The sequence below is a fragment of the Opisthorchis viverrini genome, assembly GCF_000715545.1.
Source record: "Opisthorchis viverrini unplaced genomic scaffold opera_v5_292, whole genome shotgun sequence".
Taxonomy (NCBI): Eukaryota; Metazoa; Platyhelminthes; class Trematoda; order Opisthorchiida; family Opisthorchiidae; genus Opisthorchis; species Opisthorchis viverrini.
The window spans coordinates 313,506-326,736 of NW_008751945.1; the positions used below are offsets into that span (position 1 = coordinate 313,506).

The 13,231-nt window shown below is 47.1% G+C and overlaps 2 protein-coding genes across 2 annotated transcripts in view; one reads left to right on the forward strand and one right to left on the reverse strand.

The window, feature by feature from the left end:
* Nucleotides 1-13,231, reverse strand: part of T265_09579 (hypothetical protein) — a gene marked incomplete at both ends in the record, with an annotated part of 115,598 nt that overhangs the window by 43,527 nt on the left and 58,840 nt on the right. The window contains 6 exons of the mRNA XM_009175688.1: nt 1,016-1,333; nt 1,618-2,439; nt 6,769-7,136; nt 9,108-9,392; nt 12,609-12,726; nt 12,828-13,097. Coding sequence (XP_009173952.1) covers nt 1,016-1,333; nt 1,618-2,439; nt 6,769-7,136; nt 9,108-9,392; nt 12,609-12,726; nt 12,828-13,097 — 2,181 coding nt within the window. The remainder of the gene's footprint in view (nt 1-1,015; nt 1,334-1,617; nt 2,440-6,768; nt 7,137-9,107; nt 9,393-12,608; nt 12,727-12,827; nt 13,098-13,231) is intronic.
* On the forward strand, nt 5,403-5,597 carry T265_09582 (hypothetical protein; the record flags this gene model as incomplete). Its single annotated transcript, XM_009175691.1, has 1 exon — nt 5,403-5,597. The coding sequence occupies one exon, from the start codon at nt 5,403-5,405 to the stop codon at nt 5,595-5,597; it is 195 nt and encodes a 64-aa protein (XP_009173955.1).

Below are 13,231 nucleotides of genomic sequence, written 5' to 3' on the forward strand. Positions count from 1 at the left end.
CACTTGACAGCCCACTGACAATGCTGGATTTATGCACCAATTTCTCAGCTCCCGCCTGCAATGCGCAGCTATCTACACCCCCCCCCAAATCATCGGTGAACGAAACTGCGGCAGCTACAACAACCACTGTACGACGAGTACGCGGTCATTACAGCTGACAATGATGATGACGGATAAGAATGACGAATTCCAGGAGAATCTCTATCTTTCTTTTCATATGACTAACATTCTATGTTTGCCCAAGAACCGAGCCGAAAATGTATAAAGGTTACTCAAACACTGTCGTTCTGATGTCGCAGGATAGACCAAAGTTTACAATACATTGATGATTCTAACTCATGCTGTTGTATATTTTCTCTTCTGGTGCCGCCCAGTTGACCTTCATCGTACAAGGTCACACGGATCGTGTCAAAATACCAAACTGATAAAATGAGCGGTACTGTTCCTCTCTTCATCACCCTCTTAGCACGGTATGTACCCACGAAGTCTCAATTACAACCAGTAAATCAACAGTGGCCTCTGGGGGGGGGGGTGTACGTACTAAACTGTTTATTAGACGAGTGTATTCTGACAATAACACAGTTTGGTTAGCAACGAATGGCCTACGATCGAGCCGGTTCTCCTAGAGCTGGCAACAAAATTTGCCCAGCTCAGCGAACAAGCCAACGACCAGACCCATACGAACTTGCATGCATACTAACTGTGAGACGCAAGATGTTTTGATAAAGGATATCTGGATGGAGCATCAAGGATGAACAGAGTTGGTGGGCTGATTGTTCACCAATGGAGAAGATACCCCTGTCGCCTGAGAAACACTAACATGGAGTAGCACCTGGCTATCTGTGTAGAGAAGCGTGACACCTGACCTCCGCGGATTGAGTGCGGAAGCCCTAGCAGGGTTTCGTTGGTGAACCGAGGACTTAGACGCTATCAGTATCAAGTTCTCAGACTCCCAAAGTGAGTTGTGTAATCACACATTTGTTTTCTCAAACAGTTATGCCAGATGAGGTCTTACCATTCGGTTTCCTGCATGAGCGAGATTCCGCTGTGGGCGGCGACGAGCCGGGTAGGGGGTAACGGAAGACCTTCCAAAGTGAGACGTAGGAGGAGGTGCTGATTCGCGTGTCGGTCGGGAAGCACTTTTATCCGTTGAGCTGGTTGCAGCGGTTTTCTTGGCGGTCTGTCCAATGTCGTCAAGACTAAACTTGAGAGGTCTACAGGGTAAGTATCCATCGTCTTCTGGACGGTGGTCGATAACAGACCAGGCGATCGGGTACTTTGGCCTTGCCATCAGCAAAAGTCGACAAAGACCATCACGAGCAGCACAAGAGACCTTGAATGGAAATGCAAGGTATTGATTAGTTAATCGATATATGCCGTTTGTCAGTAGTAATCACGGAAAAGGTATGAAAGTGATGAACTTCATTTGAACACCCGCCGTCAATACGTTTTCATATAAAACGAACTCCGAGGGAGATTCAGCTCGGTTCCAGGTGAGTCCCTCGAAAAACCAAATAAGTTTGCGAATGAGTGTATTCCGTTAACTCTGAGAGAACTTGCAAGTGACCTCCAGAGATTATTGACCTTACAAACTGTAGGAAACCAAGGATCACTTACAGAAAGATTTGGGTGCATCAGCAGATTGAGAAGAATCGCGTAGATCCTCTCGCCTCGCTCATCCATGCGAATATCATGCGTTGGCGTTGGGATATCCGGCGACAGAGTGCTAATCAACAGAGCGTAGAGACAATGAACCGCGGACAGGACGAATGCACGAACGGTCGCGGCGGCAGAGCCATGAGACGCGGGGCTTGAGCGATTTACCAGACCACAGTGATTAATCCAAACTGGATGCAGAGGATCGCGCAAATATGTGGGGATGGGCAAATATCGTTCGACTGTCTCGAATGCTGTGAGAACAAGCTTTGTGAGTTGATGATGTTCTTGTAAATGACGTAGCCGCGTCGGGTCTACCAAGGCTAGATGATGGATAAACGTGGTTAGGTGTTGGAACTCGTGCAACAGCTTGTCGGCCGCGAGTGGTCTGGAAGAGGATAGGTGACAGATGTCTGTGAGTTGAAGGACTGCGGAATTGACCACATTCGTGATGGGTTGTTGAAATCCGACGGTGGAACTGTTGGCGTGAACGCCGGTCTCGCATGTCTTGCGTTGTTCCACTAGTTGTGTGATGACTGCAATTAGTCGAAACAATTGCCGAGAGAGATTCCACAAAAATGGGCCAAAAAGGTTGCAGTTCGGGTCCATGGTCTGTTCATTGGACAGAAGCGAGGTAAGCAATCTCGACACCTGGCTGCGAATGGTGTCCAACGCATGCGGAGTCGTTCGTGCACCCGCGGGCATGGTCATCAAGGACGACGGTGTCGAAAGAACCTGTTCCAAGCAGGAAAGTAACAGACGTACACCTGTAGAGCTGGTGCTCTGATTGGACGAGAACACAGAATAAAGAAAAGAAAAGACGGAAACAATAGTGCGACGCGCTCGTGAGGGGTGTGTGTGTGAGTGCAAGAATCTACATGATACGAACAAGAAATGAAAGCCACTTGGTTACAAAACAATATCCCGAAAGGAAATTGAAAACATGTGTGTTTTTGTGATGGCGTTGGTTGAGATGTAGATTGACGCATGAATACAGAGAAGTCCTCATTCAAATGCGAACTACGACAGAGTTTCACAGTACTAGCTTTTGTTGTCCCTAGAGGCAAGCGAGTAGTCTGATGAGGGTAAACTAAGCAGTATACTCTACATCTGACCAACAAACATGATGCGCGGAAACTGAACTCTTTCGAACCCCTTTTGTGTGTGTTTCGGAGACATCGATTGAAAAAGAGACCAAGGTCTGAGCAAGAGGGGCCTTCTGCCCAATTTGACACAGATTACACACGTTGAAAGCAGCATTGTGGAACAGATCCACTGAAGTTAATCAGGGTTTATTTCCAGGGCAGAAGCCTGGTTATGGACCAACGGTTAGGTGATTGGCAGAGTCAGAAGGAATTGGGTGAGGGACGTGTGAGTAGGCGTCAGCGAAGGAAGATGTGTATTCGCAAATGATACTCCCCGACGAAGGTGGTTTGGTTGAACGTTTGACAAAAAAGTGTGACCCACAATTCCGTGGAAGGGTTTGTTCAGGGCCCCGACCCCTGGCCTCTGACTCAAAAGTCGGAACCGAGGAGCCGATGACTTAATAGTCTAGTCTACTTGGCTGCCTGACCCGAGAGCACACGGGGTAAGGCATTACTATTTCACTTCTGATGCGGCCGAACACATCAGATGCCTTTTGAGCAACATCAGACTCTTTGGTCTGAAAAGTATCAAGTAATGCACCGTCGGGCGATCGGAATGTACAGTATTGAGGGTTCACCTTCTTCGGGGGAAGGCAGAAGCGCTGTCTCCATAAGCATGGGCAAGTTGGTGGCCTGATAGAAACGGCTTACTTCTTTCACACTCTTATCACACAAGACAATACAACTTTACCCCCACATCGAGTCAATGACAAGGGGAACTGCGAGTATGCGCGCAAGTATTTCGATATATCACTGACCAGGATTTTAAGGCGTTTTTTTAGAGTAAAGCCAGCTGTGTCCCCTTAATAAGTCCATCGCAATCAGACGCAATCATTGCTGCTATCCCACATTAAGTTTACCGTTGAAGCGTCTGACCATCGTTTTATCGGACGCTGCAAGTGTAACTGACAGGTAGGGTTGTTTCAAACTCGACCAAAAATGGGGAAATCAACTGGGATTAGGATTACTGTTGCTCCATCCTTCCAGGTCTATGATGAAGCGATTTGATACAACTGCCGTGTGGCTAGACAGCGCGTGCAGACCGCGACGTCTAGTACATTAGCATTCCGCTCAGCAGACTCGTTAGTCGGTAGGGCCAACTGTTTAATTTCGGTTGCGAATAGAACGAGTATAATTTCCCCAACGAAACTACCCACAAGGTTACTGAAAACCCGTAGACAAGGCAGGACTGGTTTTGCCCTTCTCGGAGCTTATCAGGTTGATGCAGTTCCCGTTTTACTTGAACCCAAATCGTGCGAGAATACACATATTTGCAGGCTAATATGGTTTTCACGGGGGACTCAACTGAATCGCAGCTGAAGGGTACCATAAACGAGAGATTCAGCTGCGATTCAGTTGAGTATCCCGTTAGAACCGAAATGGTATGCAAATGGATGAAGCTTGGTTAGAACGAGTGTGCGGCTCTTGAATATGAGCAAAGAATATTCTTATCTTTGTAATGTACTACTCACAAGGTTGCTGAAAATCCACGGAATACTCTTGTCAATTGCTCCGGTTTGAAGCGTTTGACCGATCCGACTGGCGGTCAAATCACTATGCCACACGACTCATACGATCGTTATACTCTATTGACAACACGAGACAAGCAACTACAAAGGTCAATAACAACTCACAGCTCGTTCGTTGGAATGAGCTTCCCACAGCCATCCTGTTATACATCGTTCAGACTCACCAAACATGGCTCACCCTTACCTGCTCTCCCAGGAACCAACGGGATTTAAGAATCCTCACTTTTGGACTTGCCGATTTGGATGAAATCAACAGTTTAGGGTATAATTGAGTTAAGAAACGGCGAGTCACGCGTGATGTGCCTGCGCTTCTGACAAAGTTATCCATTCTAGAGACAAAATCACACACTACGGTTGGAAAATCGTAGAGCATGTCGGCGAAGGATACCCCCCCCCTTTCATGGTCGTTGGCTGGGTCACGAGACATCGGCCCCTTACGATATGGTGATCCAAATATGATAAACTCTACCCATGGTGATGCGAGTGTCTACCACCCGGTCAAGTTCGGTGTCCAGTCATCCACGTGTCAGGAGCATTCTGATAGGTCTCCCAAGAACATTGGATGCCACCTAATACGGTATTCGCATGATATATGCGAGATTTGCAATATTCCGCTGTAAAATGGGACCATCTCTAGTAGGGCTGTTGTGTTCGAAGGGTTCTACGCACGAAACTGATGAGATGCAGCTAATTGGACTGTTCTTGTCAACCTGATTCGGGTGCATGCTGCTACCTGGGTAGCGAGACATCAGTGCGGAACGGGAGGCGCCAGTAAAATCCATCGAGTTCAGGTGCCACATCCATTAGTTGTTTTATTGAAAATGATCGCCAAACTCGGTCGGTGTCAAGCTACCCGAAAGAAGCAACAGAGCTGAGCATTGCCAGGTCTAGAAAGGTGCAGTCGAGATGCTGGGTTTGGGCACGAACCACTGACCTTTCGCCCCCCCCCCCCGTCTCGAGCTCCTCAGCTGAAACCCGATGGAAAGGGATGAGTGAGTGGAGGTAACACCGTTCTTGTAACAAAATCAATTGCTGCCCTAGACATTAAAAAGACGATGGTGCCACCATCCACATGACGTGGATTGTGGCTATCAGACCAATGCCCCCACTGCAAATGAAGGTAGGCGACCGAAATTCCGTTCACAGCGCACAGTCATGGATGATTCTCGAATGTATCGAATCGAACCAACGTGCAGACAAAGAGACTTTGAAAACTGCACTGGATGGAGAATCCTGGGAAATTCATCAACACGATGTTGAGACGTAAGCCGACCCGAAGAAAGACAGATACAGGGGAAAAGGCTAAGCGAACAGCGAGTGATTTTAATTCAACGCAACAACGAACAACATGGGACGAGGAAAACGGGCAACCAATAGGAGCGAACAAAAAATCGGTGGAGCGATTCCTGTCCAAACGTAAAGGATTTGTATTTGTGATGCACTACTCAGCAACCTTATAAGTAGTGCATTACAAATACATGAGGCGTCCTGGTGCAGCACATTCAGTTGCCTGGGCACATCACAAGCGAGAGATTCAGCTGGGTTCCACATGAGTCTCCCGCAAAACCAAATGTGCTTGCAGATGAGTATAAAGGATTTGTTTGTGCGTAAAAACACAGTTGTGGTGAAATCAGGGTAATCGAAGTTGCTGTGAAATCATCGGAGTTACCGCAACTTCTGTGAGAAGCCGATGCACGGTTGTCAAACTAATCCAATGTGGATCCGAAAAAACGATTGACTGAACTGCGACATCAAAAGTCAGTCAACCATGTCATGTGGATCGTAGGATTGAAGGATGAGTACCCCTATATCCTGTCCGAGAGCGAGTAAATCAACCTACGGATGAGCAGTTCGTATTCGAACGGTTAAGTAATCAATTACTAACAGTAGAACTTCCTGAGCTCAGCGATGATAATGCCTACCATCAGGGATGAAACAAATGTGAACAGAATGTAGTCGCGCTCAACCGTTCTCAACATCATGGCTGTAGGTCATGGATATACGAGGGCTGGAATACTGCCAGGGCGCCCACACCTAGACAGGAGGATGATTAGGGTGCTCAGCCAAAGCCTTCGGCTCAAAAGCCTAACCGCAAGGCAGCGGTATTTGGCAGGGAAATGCAAGTACATTACCATTTCTACGGAACACGTCGCCACACATGTTCCAACCCCCAACAAAAAGGGTCAGGAGACTGTGTTCGACAGACGTCTTACCATTTACCAACCTGGTGTGAGAGACTGTGAGTGTCACGGGGACACTCTCCAGTATAGCTCAATGGATCGCTGAGGTGCGCAAACCGTTACACCACAGTAAGGTCCAGTCTCTTCACTCTCTCTCTCAACCGTTCTGCTATCTAATCTTTTCGTCCTCTGTGCGCGGTTGAGCATCCGACCACAAAAAAAAATGGAAAGAAATGAAAAATCGATCAATATGCTTACCGTTTCAAGGCTTTCCGCGCCGGTTCCCCAGTGCAAGGAGGCGGTCAACAGATCACACAGCGACGACGTGAGGAAGATTACTTCTTGCAAGGGATGTCCACATAGTGGTCTATCCACACCGCAGGAGATGCCGTTGTGAACTTGTGGTGGTTGAGCTGTTGCGACCACTATCATAGGTGGGTCACCCAAACGGATCAAACTGCTAAGCAGTGCTGGCGACGGGGGTAATGGGGGTGGAGGATGGACACACACCGAGGAGATTGTACGATTACAGCTGCGATCGTTGAAGGGATTATGTTTGGCAATGGTAACGAAGCCGGTGGTAAACAGACGATCCAAACGGTAGGCCAAGACGTGTTCTGATGGCGCTGACCAGGGAGAACGGAAAGGGGGATGATGGGTAAGCAACAAAAATATCATCCTTATCATATAGATGACTGAATCTTTGCTGGTCAAAGTTCCGATGAGAAACGCGCAAGTAATTCGATTGGATTGGTACCTCCGTATTGTGACTCTTAGACGTTTAACTACTCAGAAAGCGGCCCCGTAGAAATCCAAAGCCAATTTGATACTGCAAAATGAACAGTGGGAAACAAATTCTGTCATGTCCAACTACGTCGCAGTCATTGATATAGTTGAAATTTAGCTTCTGAGGAAGGAGGACATGAAGCAGAGAATGCGCGGTAGAACGCGATGTCCACTACACCGATTGTATTTAGAACGACAGTCGATGAGCCAGCCCTAACACCTGCTCGAATAGGGTGACATCAGATTCAAGGTGAAAACCATCAAAGTGAGAAAGAGGACGTCAATTAGGCGCTACAGATCTGCTTGAGGGCTTCAACCAAACAGTGGGTGGCGAGATTCCTTCATTATTCCATTGAAATTCATCCATCAGCCTCAATCTCCAGAGTTGTCATCTTCATTTTGTCACAAATACTATTTCACTAATGTCTCTTCTTTCGGTCAGCGATACACGCGGCTAATACAAGGTGTCTCATAATAGACGCAAAATTTGATTGGATGAGTGAACGTAGCAAACCATTATTAGTAGCCACATAAAGGAGGCTTTGCGTGCCAGTGTTGGCATTTTTTTCTGTCTGGGATGGATGTCAGTACGCGCATTGAAATTGCGAAACTCTATTATTCCCTTGGTAAAAGCGCCATCGCTACACTTCGTGGTTACAATACCAAACATGGTCTCATCAAAGATCCTTTCACCGTGTCGACCATTACACGCTTGATTGCGAAATTTGAGTCCACTGGATCTGCATTGAATTTTCCTGGCAAAGGGAAGAGGTCTCTGAATGATGAAAGAGCGCCCATTGTACAAAATGCTGTCGAAAAACTTCAGTCCCAGAGCATCATGGCATCTTCGTCCATAACTCAGGCGTCTCAGTTGACCGGCATTCCCCGCGCCTTCGTGCATCGTATTATGAGACGCCACATTAATCTCTACCCGTACCCTTTCACTTTATTACAAAACATCACAGAGGAAGACATGGAGCAACTGGCTGCTGGACAATGAAGAAATCATTCCCAACATTTAATGGGGCGAAGCAATTTTTTCTGTGGATGGCATAATCAACAAGCACAACTGCGTGATGTGGTCCCGTGAGGCTCCTCACGAGTACCTCACCCATAATCTCCATTCCCCCCATCTCCTCAAAGTGCCTCCTGCGTCCCTTTCTCTTTGATGCTACGGTTTCCTGCGACAGTTACCTCCATATGCTGCGGACGCATGTTATCCCATAACTCAAGCAGCACAAGAAGTCATCGACCGTCTTTCAACAAGATGGCGATCCACCGCACTACTCAAACCAAGTGAGAAATTACCTCCGAGAGCAATTTTCTGATGAGAGAATCATTGTTCGTGGATTTCCAAACTTTTGGCCCGCAAGGTCACCCGATCTCACACCTCTGGATTATTGATTTTAGGGGATGATCAAGGCTCGCGTATATCACGAAAGTCAACCGAAGAATTTGGTTGAGTTAAGAGCAAGAATCGAAGAGGAGTGTGCACGAGTGACGCTTGAAGAAGTTAAACATGCTGTGTCTCACATCTCATACCACCTCCAACTTGTTATAGAAGAAAGGGGCGGTTTTGTTTCAACATCTTTTGTAATGCCAGTTTGTTCGCAGTAAACCTCCATAATGCATGTATGTCCACATAAAAAATGATAAATGTTTGAATTGGTGTTGAAGTTCTACCATGAGTATTCTTTGTTGCGTCTATTTTGAGACACCCTGTAGAATGAACCAAAGTCAACTACAAGAAGAGGATTATAGTTGTTTGGGGAGGACAACCTTGTGTGTCAGACATAACCGGATGTACTTACTTGACGTTGAACAGATGGATTTCATGTCTGCCAACGGAGGAGCTCTTGCAGCACTGGAGGCATCCAAACTGATGTTCGCCTGGCTGACCAATCGGGGAGTACGATGAACGAATAGATCGAGTGGACCGACGGATGCGGTGCCATAACTTGGGAGTCTGATGGAACTGGGTCGACGTAACAAGCCTTCGTAGGAAATGCGCGTAGTGTCCAGATCGGATTTGGGCGCCGTGTAGACAGAGACCAAATCTACGCTGGTCAGACCATCGGGATCCGCGCTGCATCCAACTAGAGGGGTTGAGGAGAATAGTGAACGGGTGAACAAAACAGCGTGGTCACATGCACACAAATAGGATAAACATGGTTCAAAGAGTGAATACGTTCGGCGAGACACCTTTTGTGACCAAGCTAATTTTGCTTCAAACATTTACAGGAAAACCGAAGGACGGAACTTTTTTGTCATAATTCTGCGCACGCGTTTCGAACCCATGGGATACAAAGTTTGAGAATACCCGTCTCTTTGTGTCCCCTTGAAAGTTGGGAAAGAGACGGAAAGATCTGGGTTTGTTGACTGGTTCACATAGCTTGGTGATGGTAAGATTCACGAGAGATGAAGCACATTCTCAGAGCACGAGCAAACTTCTGTAAGATTTTGCGGAATATTGTTTGACAACTCGGAACGGATTAACTGTCAGATTGAGGCGACCGGACATGATCACGTCCCCCAAAACCCAGGTTGGAGAGGGATTCATCGTCTTGACTGGGATTCTTGCGTATGATCTGAAACCCTACAGGAAGTCGTGCGTAACCTGTCTTATTGGTGAGAACGGTGTTGCTTTTAGGTTAGACTGCTGCTTCGCTTCTTTGTTGGCTACGGTTCGTAAAGAATGAGGAGGGAGATTGTGCTGATGGCAACGAATTCCCATATGATTCTGGGATCTCTGAGAACGTTTGGTTTTTTTGCAAGCCATCCCACTCTCCTCTTTCTTTCCACTCATAGCCGGTTCTTTTTCACTCACGGTTTCGTGGCATTCGAATATGAGTATGTATCTGTAGAATACTTCGACGTATTCAGAAGAGCCCACTTGAGTGACGCGCAAAATCACAAGCCAGAAATCGAGGATTCTTGAGATCTATTAAAAGATGCGGTACTACGTGTATAAAATACATAATAAAAGGGGTACAAACCTCAAATTATGGGGAGTTCCGTCTAAACTGTTGCACGAAGTAGTTCAAGTTCAAAGAAAGCCCGAAGAAGATGGTAAATCGATCTTAGTTTGCGACACATGCCTGGGCACAACACGTGGTAACGCAAAACGGTCAAGAAGCGCGCGTAGTCGACCAAATTGGTTCGACAAGTCAAGGGTTAAAAGTTCATGAGGGATTACAAATGCATATCGAGTCTATGAGTTAAACACAGTAAACAGCAGCAGACAAAGGAAGAGTCTGACCGGGGGAAAGGAAGTACATGGTGATGAAATGCATCAGAGATGGACACAATACCCAGTTTCGAACATCCCCCAGCACAAGGTTCGCTAGCTCGCTAGATTCGAGAACACCGAAGTGCGTTGAGCAATTGATCAGCTCCAAAGTGTGAATAGTGCCCGCTGGTTAATTTAATGACAGATCAAGATATACACTCATTTGCAAATCAATTTGGTTTTCACGGTTTTCCGTTCCAAACCGTATTATGGAAGAGGTTGTGAGTCAGTTGTTCTCCCTCGCTAAAAGACTAATCAAATTTTCGAGAAATACACTCATTGCAACGACAGATTCAATTGAGTCTCCCGTGAAACCCAAATCGATTTGCAAATGAGTGTATGTATCGAAAACAGATCAAGATAGTTTTGCAAATCGGAAACTGAGGACGACAGTGCTACGAGTTTCAGTGATTGTACAAACTCAGTTGACCGGTCGCCAGGATGTGTGAGTACCTTGTGGGTAGTTATGGGGGCACACTTGTTGTTGTCCACACAATATTAGCTCACTAGTTCGGGCAGCTTGAGCTGGTGTCATCATTCTGGTCAGTCCATAACAAAAACAGAAGATACCAGGCCCGATTTTTGCCCTTACCATGGAACACACCGGCATCGCGTACGCTTGGTTGTACTGGAAGGGGAATCTGGTCGTGCAAGGCGTCTCCCGTGAAAACCAAATTGATTTGCAGATGAGTGTATTTCTCGAAAACAGTGCAATTTGGGTTCAAGTAGATCATAAGGTTGACGGAAACTCGGGGACTGCGCCTACCTGATGAGCCCCAAGAAGGGCGAAACCGGTCGTGAGCTGTCGAAGAGTTTTCAGCAACCTTGTGAGTAGTTTCCTTTATGAAAATATACTGCGATATCTCGAATATCGTACCAACTGAAACATGAGGCAGCCTGTGTGCAGCGCGTTCAGCTGGAGGACATCATAAACGAGAGATTCAATAGTCTCCCGTGAAACCCAAATCGATTTGCAAATGAGTGTATGTATCGAAAACAGATCAAGATAGTTTTGCAAATCGGAAACTGAGGACGACAGTGCTACGAGTTTCAGTGATTGTACAAACTCAGTTGACCGGTCGCCAGGATGTGTGAGTACCTTGTGGGTAGTTATGGGGGCACACTTGTTGTTGTCCACACAATATTAGCTCACTAGTTCGGGCAGCTTGAGCTGGTGTCATCATTCTGGTCAGTCCATAACAAAAACAGAAGATACCAGGCCCGATTTTTGCCCTTACCATGGAACACACCGGCATCGCGTACGCTTGGTTGTACTGGAAGGGGAATCTGGTCGTGCAAGGCAAGCGTTCTATCACAGCCACACAAGCACATTGTACATTGAGCGAGTTTACCAGATTCATCGAACGACGCGGGAGTGAACCACGGGGCTAGCACTCCTCTCCCACGTGTGTACTAACAGCAACAGTCACGGTAGGGTGAGAACACGACTGCCCAACTGAACTCGGTTACTTGGGAAGGAAATTAAAGTTATCAAAGTGGGTTGCCTATTCTGGTTTTTTTTTCATACTCGGCAGTTTATGATCGTTCACGACCGGAGATTATGCGCAAAAAGGTAACCACCACAAAGGTAGCCGGGAATGCCACAGAACCACAAGCGAACGCTCTAAACGCCTTACGAAATTCGGGCTGCAACACCCTTCCGGTGCCTGACTGCCATACCACCCGAAGGTTGCACGAGAGCTGGGATACTGTCAGGTTGCCCAAGCAGAGGTCGGGTTCGAACCACAGACCTTTCGGTCAGTAAATTCGCGCTCCAACCACTTGGGCGCTCTAACCACTCGCCCCCTTCTACAGGATAATAGCACACATCCATAAAAACGGACCGTACTGACCAGCTGGGGAGAGGGCTACCAGTTAAACGTAGGTTTTTTCAGCCCTGGACGAAAGTTGATTGGTCCACGAAACTGACATCCAACAGGGAGAGGGTTGGAAAAACACACTGGGGAACGTGAAACAAAACAGACGAAATAAGCATATTGATCGAAAACGGGCTGAGACTTACCGAAAACCTGCAACATCTTACAGGACTGTAACATTTCCGACCGGTAGAGTGCCACATCAACCATGCGGGCCATCGCTCCAGACGATGGAGGTGTTATCGGTACGATGCGGTTGAACACCTATAGGTGGGCAGACAGAGTGCAGCAGAAACCGAGTTAGAACAGACACGTGATCGGAAAATTAATCGACTCAAGCTTAACGACCAAATGTCCATACGTACCTTGATGAACTTGGGCCACCGAGTCGCGTACTCCTCGGTTGCTGCTGGTAACCCTATCCGCACACCCACAATAGCGGTCTCTGAAGGAGTTCGGTTGTGGATTTCAATGATGTAGGCAACTTTGTGCGACGAGGGACAACCAGTTGCGTTGGAGCCGGACGAACTGACAGAGGTCCAAGCTCCTGTCACAGGACTTCCAGGTGTGAGTAGACGCCGCCGGAGCTGATCCCGATTATACGTTTGAAGCAACTCGGCTCCCGCGAAATCCACCTAAAGTTAGGGGGGGGGTCGAATGAAAAACGGCACAGGAAAAATGGCTGTCTTGAATGTCGACGTGAAGCAGTAGAATGACTCGAAAGCGAATGGGATGATATATATATATATATATATATATATATATATAT